The sequence below is a fragment of the Hyalella azteca genome, unplaced genomic scaffold (genome assembly GCF_000764305.2).
Source record: "Hyalella azteca isolate HAZT.00-mixed unplaced genomic scaffold, Hazt_2.0.2 contig9689, whole genome shotgun sequence".
Taxonomy (NCBI): Eukaryota; Metazoa; Arthropoda; class Malacostraca; order Amphipoda; family Hyalellidae; genus Hyalella; species Hyalella azteca.
The window spans coordinates 143,167-155,625 of NW_025939751.1; the positions used below are offsets into that span (position 1 = coordinate 143,167).

At 40.1% G+C, this 12,459-nt stretch overlaps 2 protein-coding genes across 4 annotated transcripts; both read right to left on the minus strand.

Annotated features, from left to right (window-relative positions):
* Positions 1 to 810: 810 nt before the first annotated feature.
* LOC108681890 (mitochondrial inner membrane protease subunit 2-like) lies at positions 811 to 12,234 on the minus strand. Of its 3 annotated transcripts, none has more exons than XM_018170970.2 (7): positions 11,972 to 12,234; positions 10,719 to 10,813; positions 4,056 to 4,131; positions 2,734 to 2,827; positions 1,800 to 1,952; positions 1,479 to 1,583; positions 811 to 954 (listed from the first exon to the last, which is right to left on the minus strand). In XM_018170970.2, the coding sequence occupies exons 2-6, from the start codon at positions 10,807 to 10,809 to the stop codon at positions 1,521 to 1,523; spliced, it is 477 nt and encodes a 158-aa protein (XP_018026459.1). In that variant the 5' UTR covers positions 10,810 to 10,813; positions 11,972 to 12,234; the 3' UTR covers positions 811 to 954; positions 1,479 to 1,520. The 3 variants fall into 3 exon arrangements, with proteins under 3 accessions (XP_018026459.1, XP_018026460.1, XP_018026458.1); XM_018170971.2 differs by having other exon boundaries at positions 11,922 to 12,234; XM_018170969.2 differs by lacking the exons at positions 811 to 954; positions 1,479 to 1,583; positions 1,800 to 1,952; ... (1 more) ...; positions 4,056 to 4,131; positions 11,972 to 12,234 and adding an exon at positions 9,117 to 9,950 and having other exon boundaries at positions 10,719 to 10,781.
* Positions 6,018 to 8,989, minus strand: LOC108681889 (KICSTOR complex protein ITFG2-like). The gene has a single exon (XM_018170968.2). The coding sequence runs from the start codon at positions 8,987 to 8,989 to the stop codon at positions 7,382 to 7,384; it is 1,608 nt and encodes a 535-aa protein (XP_018026457.1). The 3' UTR covers positions 6,018 to 7,381.
* Positions 12,235 to 12,459: the final 225 nt, after the last annotated feature.

Sequence of the window (12,459 nt, forward strand, 5' to 3'; positions counted from 1 at the left end):
CACGGATAAATTCGACGCAATTCGTCTCATTCCGACAATCTTGCAGAGGGATTAAAAGAAAATTTTCCAGCATATATTTTCATTTATATCAGTAGAAAATACATGCGTAGAAAACTGAAGGCGTAATATATTTAATATGTCACTCAGTTAGCAACTAGCACAAGCGACTTTTTCTGTTAACAAAACATGACCAAGTTATGTATACCATTCGGAAGCCGATCACGGAACACAATGTATACCATTCGAGCCACGGAAGCCGGTCTCGGCATAGGCCAAGCAGTCTTAATCCCAGCAAAATAAATGTAATTGTCAGGCATACCGGACGGCCGTGAGGAGGCTTGAATCCGAGGCCTTCTTAGGAATTTCTGCTGAGATTAATTGTACTTCCGCCTGTGCCGAGCAGCGGTCATTAATTGGCAACAGCGACTGGAAATTAGTTACTATCCACGTCACTTAGTTGAGAGCTGGCAACCGTACACTCTCTACCCGGGTAAAAAAATATCTATCATAGGATCAAAAGTCTAACCTGCTAACCCATCAGGTTTGAAATTAGGTTGAAATAATAAGAGGAAAATCAAAAGCAGTTCATAATTGTACATGAAGTGCAGAAATGAATATACAGAAGTGTAGCAGTGATGAAAATCTATGATGTTCATTCAAGAATGCTCAAGAAGAGGTAAAATAAAAATATATATACATAGCACTGAATCTACTAGTAATATTATCTATTATTTGAAAAAATCTACAGCTAATCAGTCACATGAATGTAAATTTCATATTGAATGATATAGATTTGTTAATGAACCTGCGTAGCCCCAGCGCCCTGTAGACAGACAAGTCCGGGTTGCGGTAGAACTCAAACTTGCAGTGTTCTTGTCGTCGCCACACCAGCGCCCCCTCGTGTTCACCAAACGTCAACACCACCATCCGCACCCCGGACTTGGTCAGAGTTTCCTTCATGATGAAGGTAAATTTCAATCAAGTCCGAAATCACAAAGTTAACAGGCGTTTGTTCAGTAGAAGTTGGAATTATGCTCGCCAGTTACGAGTTTGGTATTGGGATTCATAATCATCCATGGATACTACAACAACGTTTCGAAATTGCTGGTTTGCAGCTTTATGTTGCGCAAGAAAAATTAACAACTCTGTACTGCACAGATGATAACAATCAACATAATTATAGTTATGTTGACATAAGAAAATAATAAAAGTACGACCATAACGGTTCATAATTAATCATAAACAATAAAATTATAATCATGTTGGCAACGTCATCAACATCAATCCTCAACAACTGTGCAAGATGCTGAAATAGAAATAAAATCAAAGGAAAAAGAAATTCGCAGACAATTAGATAATTATTTTACACTAAAATAAATCATGTAATTAAATATTCCTAAAAAGATGCATTTTCTCGAGCAATAATTATCTTCACCGCATATAATCGGACAATGTTTGTGAAGAAAAGGTATACTGACCTGAGCATCCGCCAGCCGGGCGCAGTGCTGACGTCACGGCAGTCACCCGAAGAAGCGGTTGAGCACTAAGTGAGTGTACGGCTCAGTTCCGCTGCTCAATACTGACTGAGCTCCAAAGATAAGGAGATATTAGATATTAGAAAAATGACTAACCCGAACCTGAACGTTCCGACCAAAGATACGGACGGTGGTATTAAAAAAATGAAATAACCCGAACCAGAACGTTCCGAAGATTTTTGATCATTATGCAACAAACAAATCAAATACAGGTGAACATTCAAGTAATGATAACTTTGTGAACGCTAATCCGGTTCAATTTACCTTCAAAGAAGTCGGCGAATCTTCACCAACTTGGAAGAGCAGCAGATCCAGAGGCAGGAAGTCGCCCACCTCCAGGAGGCTCGTCGTAGGCAAGGTTCCTGACTGAACCACGGAAGCGTTCTCCACTCGGCTAAGGAACGACTCCCATTCTTGCTGGCAGGTATTAAGTGACATGTTAATCGTAATTATTCGCAATAAAAATGAAGCGATGCATAAAACGAAGGTTTTTTCTCAATTTTACATAACCCAAACATAGATATCAAGTTTGCTAAAGTGAAGCAGCAGATCCAGAGGCAGGAAGTCGCCCACCTCCAGGAGGCTCGTCGTAGGCAAGGTTCCTGACTGAACCACGGAAGCGTTCTCCACTCGGCTCAGGAACGACTCCCATTCTTGCTGGCAGGTATTAAGTGACATGTTAATCGTAATTATTCGCAATAAAAATTAAGTTATGTATAGAACGACGGTGTCTTCTCAACTTTACATAACTCAAGCATAGATTTCAAGCTTACTGAAGTGAGTGATTGGCCGAAATTTTTTGAATGTCAGCTCAAGGCATAAGAATATCGCCGGCTGTCGGGGAAACCGAACATTAGGTCCAATTAGTTTATTATTAAGTCATTAGGTCCAATAAGTTTTTTAAGTCAAATATCCTATTATTATAAGCTGATAATGCTGCGAGTGTGTTGAAGTTCTTTTTTTTTGTAACTCAGCTTTAATTGTTAACGTCTCCTAATCCCGCCTGTCTTTTTTTTTCAGGGAGAGGGGGGGGGGGCAATTGGATCTGTGTTTGAGGAATGCCTCATTAGATGGATGGTCGAGGCTTCAATTCAAAAATTGATGGAAGAACTTCTAAAAAATCTTGCTCGTTGAATTCCAAAATTAATTTCCTGAAAAAGATTAATTAATTGGTATGCATAAACAGTTAAGCACTGACCTCGGCATCCAGCAAGTCTTCGGCCGCTTTCCTCACATCGTTGTCAAGCTTCCTCACGCCATCCTCGAGCTCTTGTTTGCTCTTAAAACCGGTGCTAAAAAATAAGACCACTTTAAAATACAAGATGCTTAGCACTCAGTGCTAGGAAACAATGAAAAATTGTTTCTCAACAATAATAAAAATTTTAACAACTTAAAATACAAGCAATTAACACTGAGTGCTAGGGAGTACAGAAAAATTGTATGGTCAATTGAAATATAATAAGTAAATAAGATAAAAAAGTTGATGGCACGTGAAGAATCACGCATCGAACATGTCTGTCGGGTATTGAAGTGGTCACTTCATTAGTAAGTCATATTTGGTAATCTGGGTTTTGAACATATATCCCTCTAGTCCTTTAGTTTTACTCATATTACAAAGCGACTTGATCTAGATTTACCTATACTGTGGTACACGTCACATGTAATATATGTTTTTAGTCGACTTCGCTCATACTGTGTACACGCACAAACTTGTATACGAACATACTCAGTATGGTGTCACTATGGGCCCATGAAAGGTGCTTTTCAAAAACACTTTTTCAATTGAATGGACCAGTGAGAATTAATCTGGGTAATTCAAAAGAGGAGTATAGATTGTAAGAGATAATTTATCGCATCACTGCGAGTTACTGCACATGAGATATAGACCAAAATAAAAAAAATTTGTTAACAAATTTCGTATAATCACGATGGAGAGCCCAACAGTGCAACACGCCGATGAGAAGCATTCATTTTAACTGGCAATGTCAAGCCGTGTTCTGATACATTTTACAAAATCGGTTTTATCAGATTTAAAACCACTGAATTTAGGAAATATGAGAAGCAGTCAAATTTTAAAATAGGTTGAAACCGCTGGAAAGCAATGAACCTTCAAAAGATTTCAACATTTGAGATTGAGTGCAGGAATATGTTATACGAAAAGTACGCATTTATTCGATGTTGTACCAATACGAAGAATTTATATCCGATTCAAATGAAGGTTTCAAAGTTTTTTTTTTCTCAAGTGGTTTATAGCGAGCTGTACCGCCAATGTTACACAAGTCGCCACTCTACATTAACTGCACTTACCTCGCCGCTCGTACCTACTAAAATCAGTAGGCCTATAATACTGGTCACAACGATTTGTAGGGTTCGATAACCACATGATGACTACATGGCTGTTTTGATCACGCTAAAGAGATGTGCTTCTTTTGTTAATAAAATAGATCGCTTCCATTGAAGGCGGGCGACTTTAGTGTTGCTGGCGAGGTTATCGGCCTTTACGGTAGCGTCTTCCCTCACCTCTTGAAGAGCGCCGTATACGCGTCGATGCCGCCCAGCAAGACTCCGATGTGATCCAGAAAGCCAGCTGGATTATCTGAGAGACATTAGGGACAAAAACCATATTTGTGACTACAAGGTGTAATTTTGTACAAGGTTTGATAAAACTCTTAAAGAAATGATTAATTACAATATCGATACAAAGCGACTCGCTACATCTGTCCGATGGTACTACTCGGTTGAGTGTCGACTGAAAATGGTTGGTTATTCAGATTCAGATTCAGATAAGTCAATGAGGGGCGAAGAATAATACGGGGCCAGTGGTCGGCCTACCCAATTAGTTATAGCCGACCGTTGGCCATTCCTCGGCCACCTGAAAGCGACCAGTTGCCGCGAAGAAGGGTCTATGGCTAGGATATCATATTACAACAAGATGCTGAAATATAAATATAATCAAAGGAAAAATAAATTTACAGACAATTAGATAATTATTTTACACTAAAATAAATCATGTAATTAAATATGCCTATAAAGATGCATTTTCTCGAGCAATAATTATCTTCACCGCATATAATCGGATTATGTTTGCGAAGAAAAGGTATACTGACCTGAGCATCCGCCAGCCGGGCACAGTGCTGACGTCACGGCAGTCACCCGAAGAAGCGGTTGAGCACTAAGTGAGTGTACGGCTCGGATCCGCTGCTCAATACTGACTGAGCTCCAAAGATGCGGAAAATGATTTTAGAAAAGTGAAATAACCCGAACCTGAACGTTCCCAAGATTTATGATCAATATATAAAAAAAAATCCAATATAGGTGGTGAACATTTCAGTTATGACAACTTTGTGAACGCTAATACGGATGAATTTACCTTCAAAGAAGTCGGTGAATCTTCACCAACTTGGAAGAGCAGCAGATCCAGAGGCAGGAAGTCGCCCACCTCCAGAAGGCTCGTCGTAGGCAAGGTTCCTGACTGAACCACGGAAGCGTTCTCCACGCGGCTAAGGAACGACTCCCATTCTTGCTGGCAGGTATTAAGTGACATGTTAATAGTAATTATTCGCAATAAAAATGAAGCGATGCATAAAACGAAGGTTTTTTCTCAATTTTACATAACCCAAACATAGATATCAAGTTTGCTAAAGTGAATGGTTGGTTATTCAGGTTATCATGTAATATTGTAACTGGAGCAACATAGTACCACAGCATACAGGGGCACTATGGAGGCGTTATCATTGTAATCATAGACAACACGCAACGTCTATTAGGAAAGGAGAAGGCTCGAGATAAATCTATGGAGCTGTTGAAGAAACGAATGTATTCCTTCGCCATGTCCAGTGCAAAGTGGAGGAAAACCGGGTACACGCCTTACGACGAACATCATATATATATAAATTATGCTGAATTCTGGTACGTATCAAGTGATACGATACGCAACTTTGAGAAACGTTCGTAACCGATCTTGAATAATATAGCTCTTTCAGCGTTCATTAGGCCGTAAGCCCGATGCAGATTCTTTAACATCGCAGAACACTATCAGCTTGTTGCGGTCTCAAACACGCAACTCACTGCTCCAATTTTGCTTGGCTTTACTTCCCGGCCTCGTCGCCGATTCTGACCAGAAATTTGCGCAAAGCTGGGATCGAACCCGCGCCTCTCTGCTCCAAATCTTGGTACTCTGAACTGTAAGCACTGGGCCACCCTGTGAAGTACCATGGTACCTAATTTATACGGCAACAAACTTGCATACTACGCACATCACTTAACGTACGAGGAATGTGTCCACCGTAACGTGACATTTTTCAAGAAAATATTCCATGTAATATAGGTACCTTACCGTACCTATACTGTCTTCACTTGGCCGTTATGAGGGAAGTTTTTTTCAATTATGTAGTAAATAATCAGTGAAATAATTTTTTCCAGAAAGAAAGCAGTATATTCCACAAGTAATGTGCTATATTGAAGGAAACAGCAACAGAGATCAATTGTAACGACACATTTATTTACAAGTCGATGAGGAATACACTTTCACACGCTAATATTTCTTTTAAAATGTACCCAACATTTCCACATCGAAATTTTTCGGGACTACAAATCTCTACCTGAAAAATATTTAGGCACGTCCTCGAATAAATTCTGTAAATGTCATTTAAGACTGGCTAGCACAGTTAATGCACTTGTTGCAATAGCAATCAAAACATTTATTACTACAGTTGTGTAATATTAATACCTCCACAGTAACACAGTTGCGCACGATTTAACACCTTGTGTACAGGCTCATTAACCATGGTCAATGTTATTCGTATCTTTAGTGTTGGGCCGTCATTAGGCGCAGGTCTTGTAAAGCTGGAAACCGCATCAGCGAAACAATGCCCTCATCACTCACGGGACAACGCTGATACTCTACACACAACGAATAAAGTGCAGTCATTGAACTGAACTTAGGTCCATAACGGGGAAATTTAATATCATCATAATAATGAAGATTCGATAGCACAGAATATTGGTCTACAAAACGTTCAGCGAGACGTTAAATCCTGGGACTAGCATATCTATACCCCGATTTTAAGAAAACCAAACTGCAATATGATTTCAACATAAGAAACAAACGAACATGGTAGGACGAGTCGAGTAGGATAGAGAATGAGTTCTCATTTGTTTACGGTCATGGCTAGTAATGAACGAGACTGTGTTTATCCATGTATCTTTCAGAAACAGTTCGTTGACTATGCATATTAAATGTCACAGGTGATACCAAACTAATGTTTCCGCTACAAATTTTACAAGTCTTAAAACAAAGATAAATTATAAATTTATCAATTGCTACGATGTACCAGAGAATTTGAAGAAACCAAGCTCGGTAAAAGAGTGCGAACGTAATAAATAAATGTGCACTCGAAATCTAACAATAAAAACAAATTACATTTCAGTTATGGTCGGTGAAATAGCGGTAAGTGTATTGGAGTTGGGAGTTCAATTGCGGATGCTTTACACGAGTTGCCAGACGTATCACAGATTAGCAATTATATAGAGAACTGCAAAGCGAGTATGTAGTTTACTTTTGATCTTGAAAATCGCAACTTTAAGTTTTTCAAGCAAAATATTTTCCGTTTGCTTTAACTCTTGCAATAAAAGCCTTTTTGTGGTCAGTATCATCCTTTAAAGACAATATGATCTGAAATCAATAGTGCTTTTTCAACTGAATTTAAATAGTAAGGGCATTGAATAGACCTACAGATTCATCGTAAAAGCTATAGGATTGTTATGCTGATTTTTATGCCGAAATACGTTTTGCAGCGATTTCACAATCAGATTGTTCTCGGGGATTAATTGGGGCATAGAAGCGTTCATGAAATAACCTCAAAAGGCGGATCGTATCCGTACATTAGATACCTGTTGAGTTGTCGCACGTGTTCCTTGTTTTCAATCTCGATCCCAAGTTGGCGTAAAGCCTCCACATACAGAATATTACCTCTAAGTTCGTCCATGAGCTTAGGCTTGTCTAACAAGGCGGTACTAACATCATGGTAAATCAATACTTGATCCGAATACCCCACGTAAACAATGCAGGGAACTTGTTTACCCTGATATCCATAGAATCCTGATGTGCAGCACGCAACGTTGTCGTGAAACATGAATGTCGCACAGCGTCCATCGGTCACCTCCAGTATGGACGTGGTGCCGTCAGGCGAGCACGCGACGATCTTAGTGACCACTCTCTGTCCGTACTTCTCTCTGTTGGACAAACGCTTAGGCTTCGAGTTGGGTATCGGAATAGCAAGTTTAGATGGCGTCGATGGCATGGATTTTGATGACAATGACCTCACAGCAGGAGATTTGTTGATGGAAGGAGACAGGTTGGGCGCGGCGTCGAGACTCACCGACTCGTCTGATTCACCAAACGAGTCTCGCTCGAGCTCGTCCGTGAGTCGATCGGAGTTGGTGCCTGATGACATGCTGTCTGTTTTGCTCTTGTAAGGCAAGAGGAGTTGGGAAACTGACAAAATTTGGTGGCGTACATTGCACTTCCACAAAATTTTTCTGTCTCTCACAAGCATTACAAGACCGTCTGCTGTGGCAAGTACGTAGCCAGGCGAGCTGGCACCGCCGTACGATAAGTTTTTACTTCCACTACAGCTGCTGTACGAGTCACCCAGGAAATGGTGCAGTCCTGCCTGGTCTTCTACTTCAACATCTCCGCATATTTCCGTCTGCACTTTATGATTGAAACAAGTCGACGAGTCCAGAGACTCAAACTCAATAGACATTTTGTTGAGAAGCGTCGGTATGTTCTCATCCACTTCCAGGTCGGACGAAGAGGCAGTGGGAGGGCTGAGGGTGAAGCAAGAACCCCCTGGCTGCGACACGAGGAGAGTTTGGTTTCCCTCACCGCGGTTGAGAGCGATGCCTCCTATTTGATCTGAGAGCTCCCACTTGTTCTGAGCAATGAGCTTCCCTTGCGGGAAACCAGATACTCCGCACAAGCCGGAGTCTGTCCATTTATAAGTGCGCACGATTCTGTCCGTGAGCGCAACTACAAGCTCACAGAAACTGTCACCATTTATGTCACCTATCAGCGCCATCTTGATGTTAGCAGGCAGCTTCTGACTGTGAACGGGTATGAGCTCCTTGCGTTTATCAGTTTCTTTAATTGAATCATTAGAAAAGTCATAGATGGAACAATTTCCACAAGATGTTATAACCAAGAGAACGTTCCTGCTGAGATTGACTACGTCCCCTACCGCAATACTGGACACTAGCCCCACGTCAGACGCCCACCGTACCGGCACATGGTTCTCGCCCTTGAAAATAGCAAGGTCTCCCTTGTCATTTCCAACCACCAGCTCATTCAAACCATCATTGTCGACATCACCAAGCGTAACTGCATTTTTGTACATATTCCCTTCAAATTTAAAGCACAATGGCATCGTGAATGTTATTTGTTTGCTTGCCATGGTTGAAAATTAAAAAAAAATGGTACCTATGTTAGAGCGAAATAAAAATGAAGATTACGTGGTTTAAACCAACTACAATAGACGGTACCAAATTAGTATGGCACACCTTGGAACGAACATGTAATTATTACTCAATAAATTCTCCAAGATCGTCACAAAATGCGTTATTTTTCAGTGGCTCAGAATTAAGAGGTTGTCTCCCGCCAGGGATGTAAGATTCTAATGGGCCCCAGCGATGTGGAGGCCAAACAATGGATGTAGCTTTTGCAGTGATAAGACCAAGGGCAACAGGCCCAAAGTGATTAGAGTCCAGGGAATGACCAGTGTGGTCTCCCTCGACCCAAAAATGGCCTCTAGGGACCCGCAGATATTTCCTTCGGTAACCTAAAGTCTTGACCAGATCACCTTCAAGCCCTATGACCCGTTTGATGATGGCTTGATTTGGGTTCTTGGGAGATATTAAAGACACGACGTCTCCTCTTGAATAATTAAACTTTCGCCATGACCAACGACTAAGAAACACAAAGTCTGAAGTTGCACTGAGATCAGGGTTCAAGGAAGGCTGCATGGACACCCCATCAACTTTGGCAACATAGCCAACACAATCAACAAATGTTATGCCCACAGGGATTCCAAACAAAAGTGCCCTAAACATTACACTAACTTTTCTTAAATTGTTTTTTATCTACTTAAATAGATCCTTTGACAAATTGGTTACAAATTTTTAAACCGCACAGAGAGTCTTACTAATGAAACTGCCGCATGGATGAGCACCTTTACGATTTTTATATTTTTCATCTACAAACGAAATGCAAAACAAGATAAAAAAAAAGTTAATTAGATAAAAAGAAACAGATTAGAATGAGTAGTTGGAGTTCATGGGCCATTTCAAGCACTAGTACAGTTGAGCAACAGATGGGATGGAGTGAGAAGAAGTCAGCATATGCAGATCACACAGCACCTGCACAATGACACCAGCTCTCAGAATTTGCATAGCAAACAGCAACAGCATTTGTAGATCACCAAAAGTCTTCACCTAGAACCAGCATTTGCAAGAGATCACCAGCAGTCAGCATTTGCAGATTACACAGCACCAGCAGTCAGCATTTGCAAGAGATCACACAGTACCGGCAGTCAGCATTTGCAGATTACACAGCACCAGCAGTCAGCATTTGCAGATCACACAGCACCAGCAGTCAGCATTTGCAGATCACACAGCACCAGCAGTCAGCATTTGGAAGAGATCACACAGCACCAGCAGTCAGCATTTGCAAGAGATCACACAGCACCAGCAGTCAGCATTTGCAGATCACAAAGCAGCAGCAGACAGCAGGAGCAATCACCAACAAATTGTCAAGCATGAATGAACTTGAAGCAGATACCTATAACCAGATGAAACCATACAATTATATAATGCTATTTGTAATAAAAATCTAAAAATAACTGTCACTTAATGGTTCAAGATCTCGGGTTTTCAGAATCAATTGTGAAGTTTAAATATGTTGCAAGAAGAAGTTAAGAATACACATGGTAAAAATACTATTCTGTTACAGGATTATATGGAATATTTCACATTTAATTTGAATGGTGAAAAAAATTTTAATAAATGGTATTTTTCACTCATGGTCACATAACTGATTGATGAGTATTAATAATAACAGACATAAAATAAAATAAAAATGATTTATTTTTAGGTAATGTTTAAATTATAATTATTGAAAGATCATACCTTTAAACAAATTTTCAGCAGCAGCAAGGGTATCTCTGAGGTTTGAAGCAGCTGTGGAGATAGCACCAGATACCAATTGTTGATCAGCCATTACCCTGAAAGAGGAAAATATAAGAGAATAGTTTTACAAATAATTGCCTAGGCGCTGAGGCGGTGATGGCATTAGGCTGGAGTCTGGACCTTATGCTTAATTGAAGAGCTTGCAAATTGCATTTGTAAATTATATTTTCTAATCATTTCAGAAATTCATTCAACTTTAAAATTCTTAGTCTCTATTGCATCAAGCCCAAGGTTTGTGTGCAGTGACTGTGCACTAACCTTAGATGAATTATCTCCAACCTAATTGTTAACAAAAGAACAGGATTGCCTGGATTGGGCCTTGCAATTCCAAATGTATTAAAAATCTGTAACTTTAGAGCCACAAGATTTCAGTACCAAGATGAAGTAGGATTGTACTACGGTCTACGCTCTACGCCTACGGTAGTAGCACTGTAGCAGTACTGCAGTAGTAGCCTAGTAGGAACTATAGGAAAATTCAAATTTTCCATCAGGTAAGCTGGAACTTTTAAAACTCCAAAGTTATAACTTATATAGGTAGTTATAAACAAGTAGGGTCAAATTTAAAGTTTAAACCAGTCATGGCAGTGATAGAATATCTATACCTAGCTACGTAGCCTTCCACTCTAAAAAAAGTTTTTCAGTTTTTTCCTCAATATAAAAAAAAACTTTGGAAGAATTGTACTTACTACTTTGAAAATTGCACCAAATGTAATTATGACAGGCTCAGCGTCCAGCGAGTCAGCAGTACAACTAACTAAGCTATGAGTATTATTGTACTATTTGTACATTATATTATACTCAGTTCACTGAGTTCAGTTAGGCTTAGCAGGCCTTAGCCTATACTATAGTCTATAGATACAAAAATTTACTAATAATATCTGTGGCATTCTGTGCAAGTGCAAGGTCCAAGAGTAAATTTCAACATTGATTCAACTAGTAGCACCTAACTATAAAAAATATTTCATGCTTTCATTGTTAATAGGAACATGTACAAAAATTACTTAATCAAAATAGGTATCAGGCGTTTCCCTTAGCTTAGGAGTTAGGTAGGTATTTCATCCAAATCCTGTAATTCTAATTCTAGGCATTTTAATAGACATAACATTCAAGTTTTGTTTTTCAACATTTCTTCATCCTACTGACCTACTCGCACTCCTACCAGCCAGTCTACCAACCGTACCAACGTACGTTACCTAAAATATATCACTTGGCAATGACATGAGGAGCCGCTAGTGAGCAGTACAGCAGTGAGCACTGAGCAGTACAGCAGGCAGAGCAGCTCTGTTGCCTCTGTAGTCTTGACAGAAAACTGGGGATGTCATGAAGGTTAACTCCTAAAAGCTGGAACCCATGAACGTCAAAAGTGCAGTCGAAAATCCTTTTAAGACAGTGGTAAGTGAACGTCTCGGACGAATTTACGGCCGGACCCGCGCCTGGTCTCGCGGCCGCGCTCCAGATTCAGTGTACATCGAATATCTCCCAAAGCCAAAGTACTGAACGTAGCTCAATGAAACTTGGTACACGTATTCATTATGGCCCGACGGTCATTCAAATCTGTTCAGTATTTTAGAAGAAATCTCGTGTACACTTAATGAATACGTGTACCAAGTTTCATCGAGCTACGTTCAGTACTTTGGGAGATATTCGATGTACACTGAATCTGGAGCGCGGCCGCGAGACC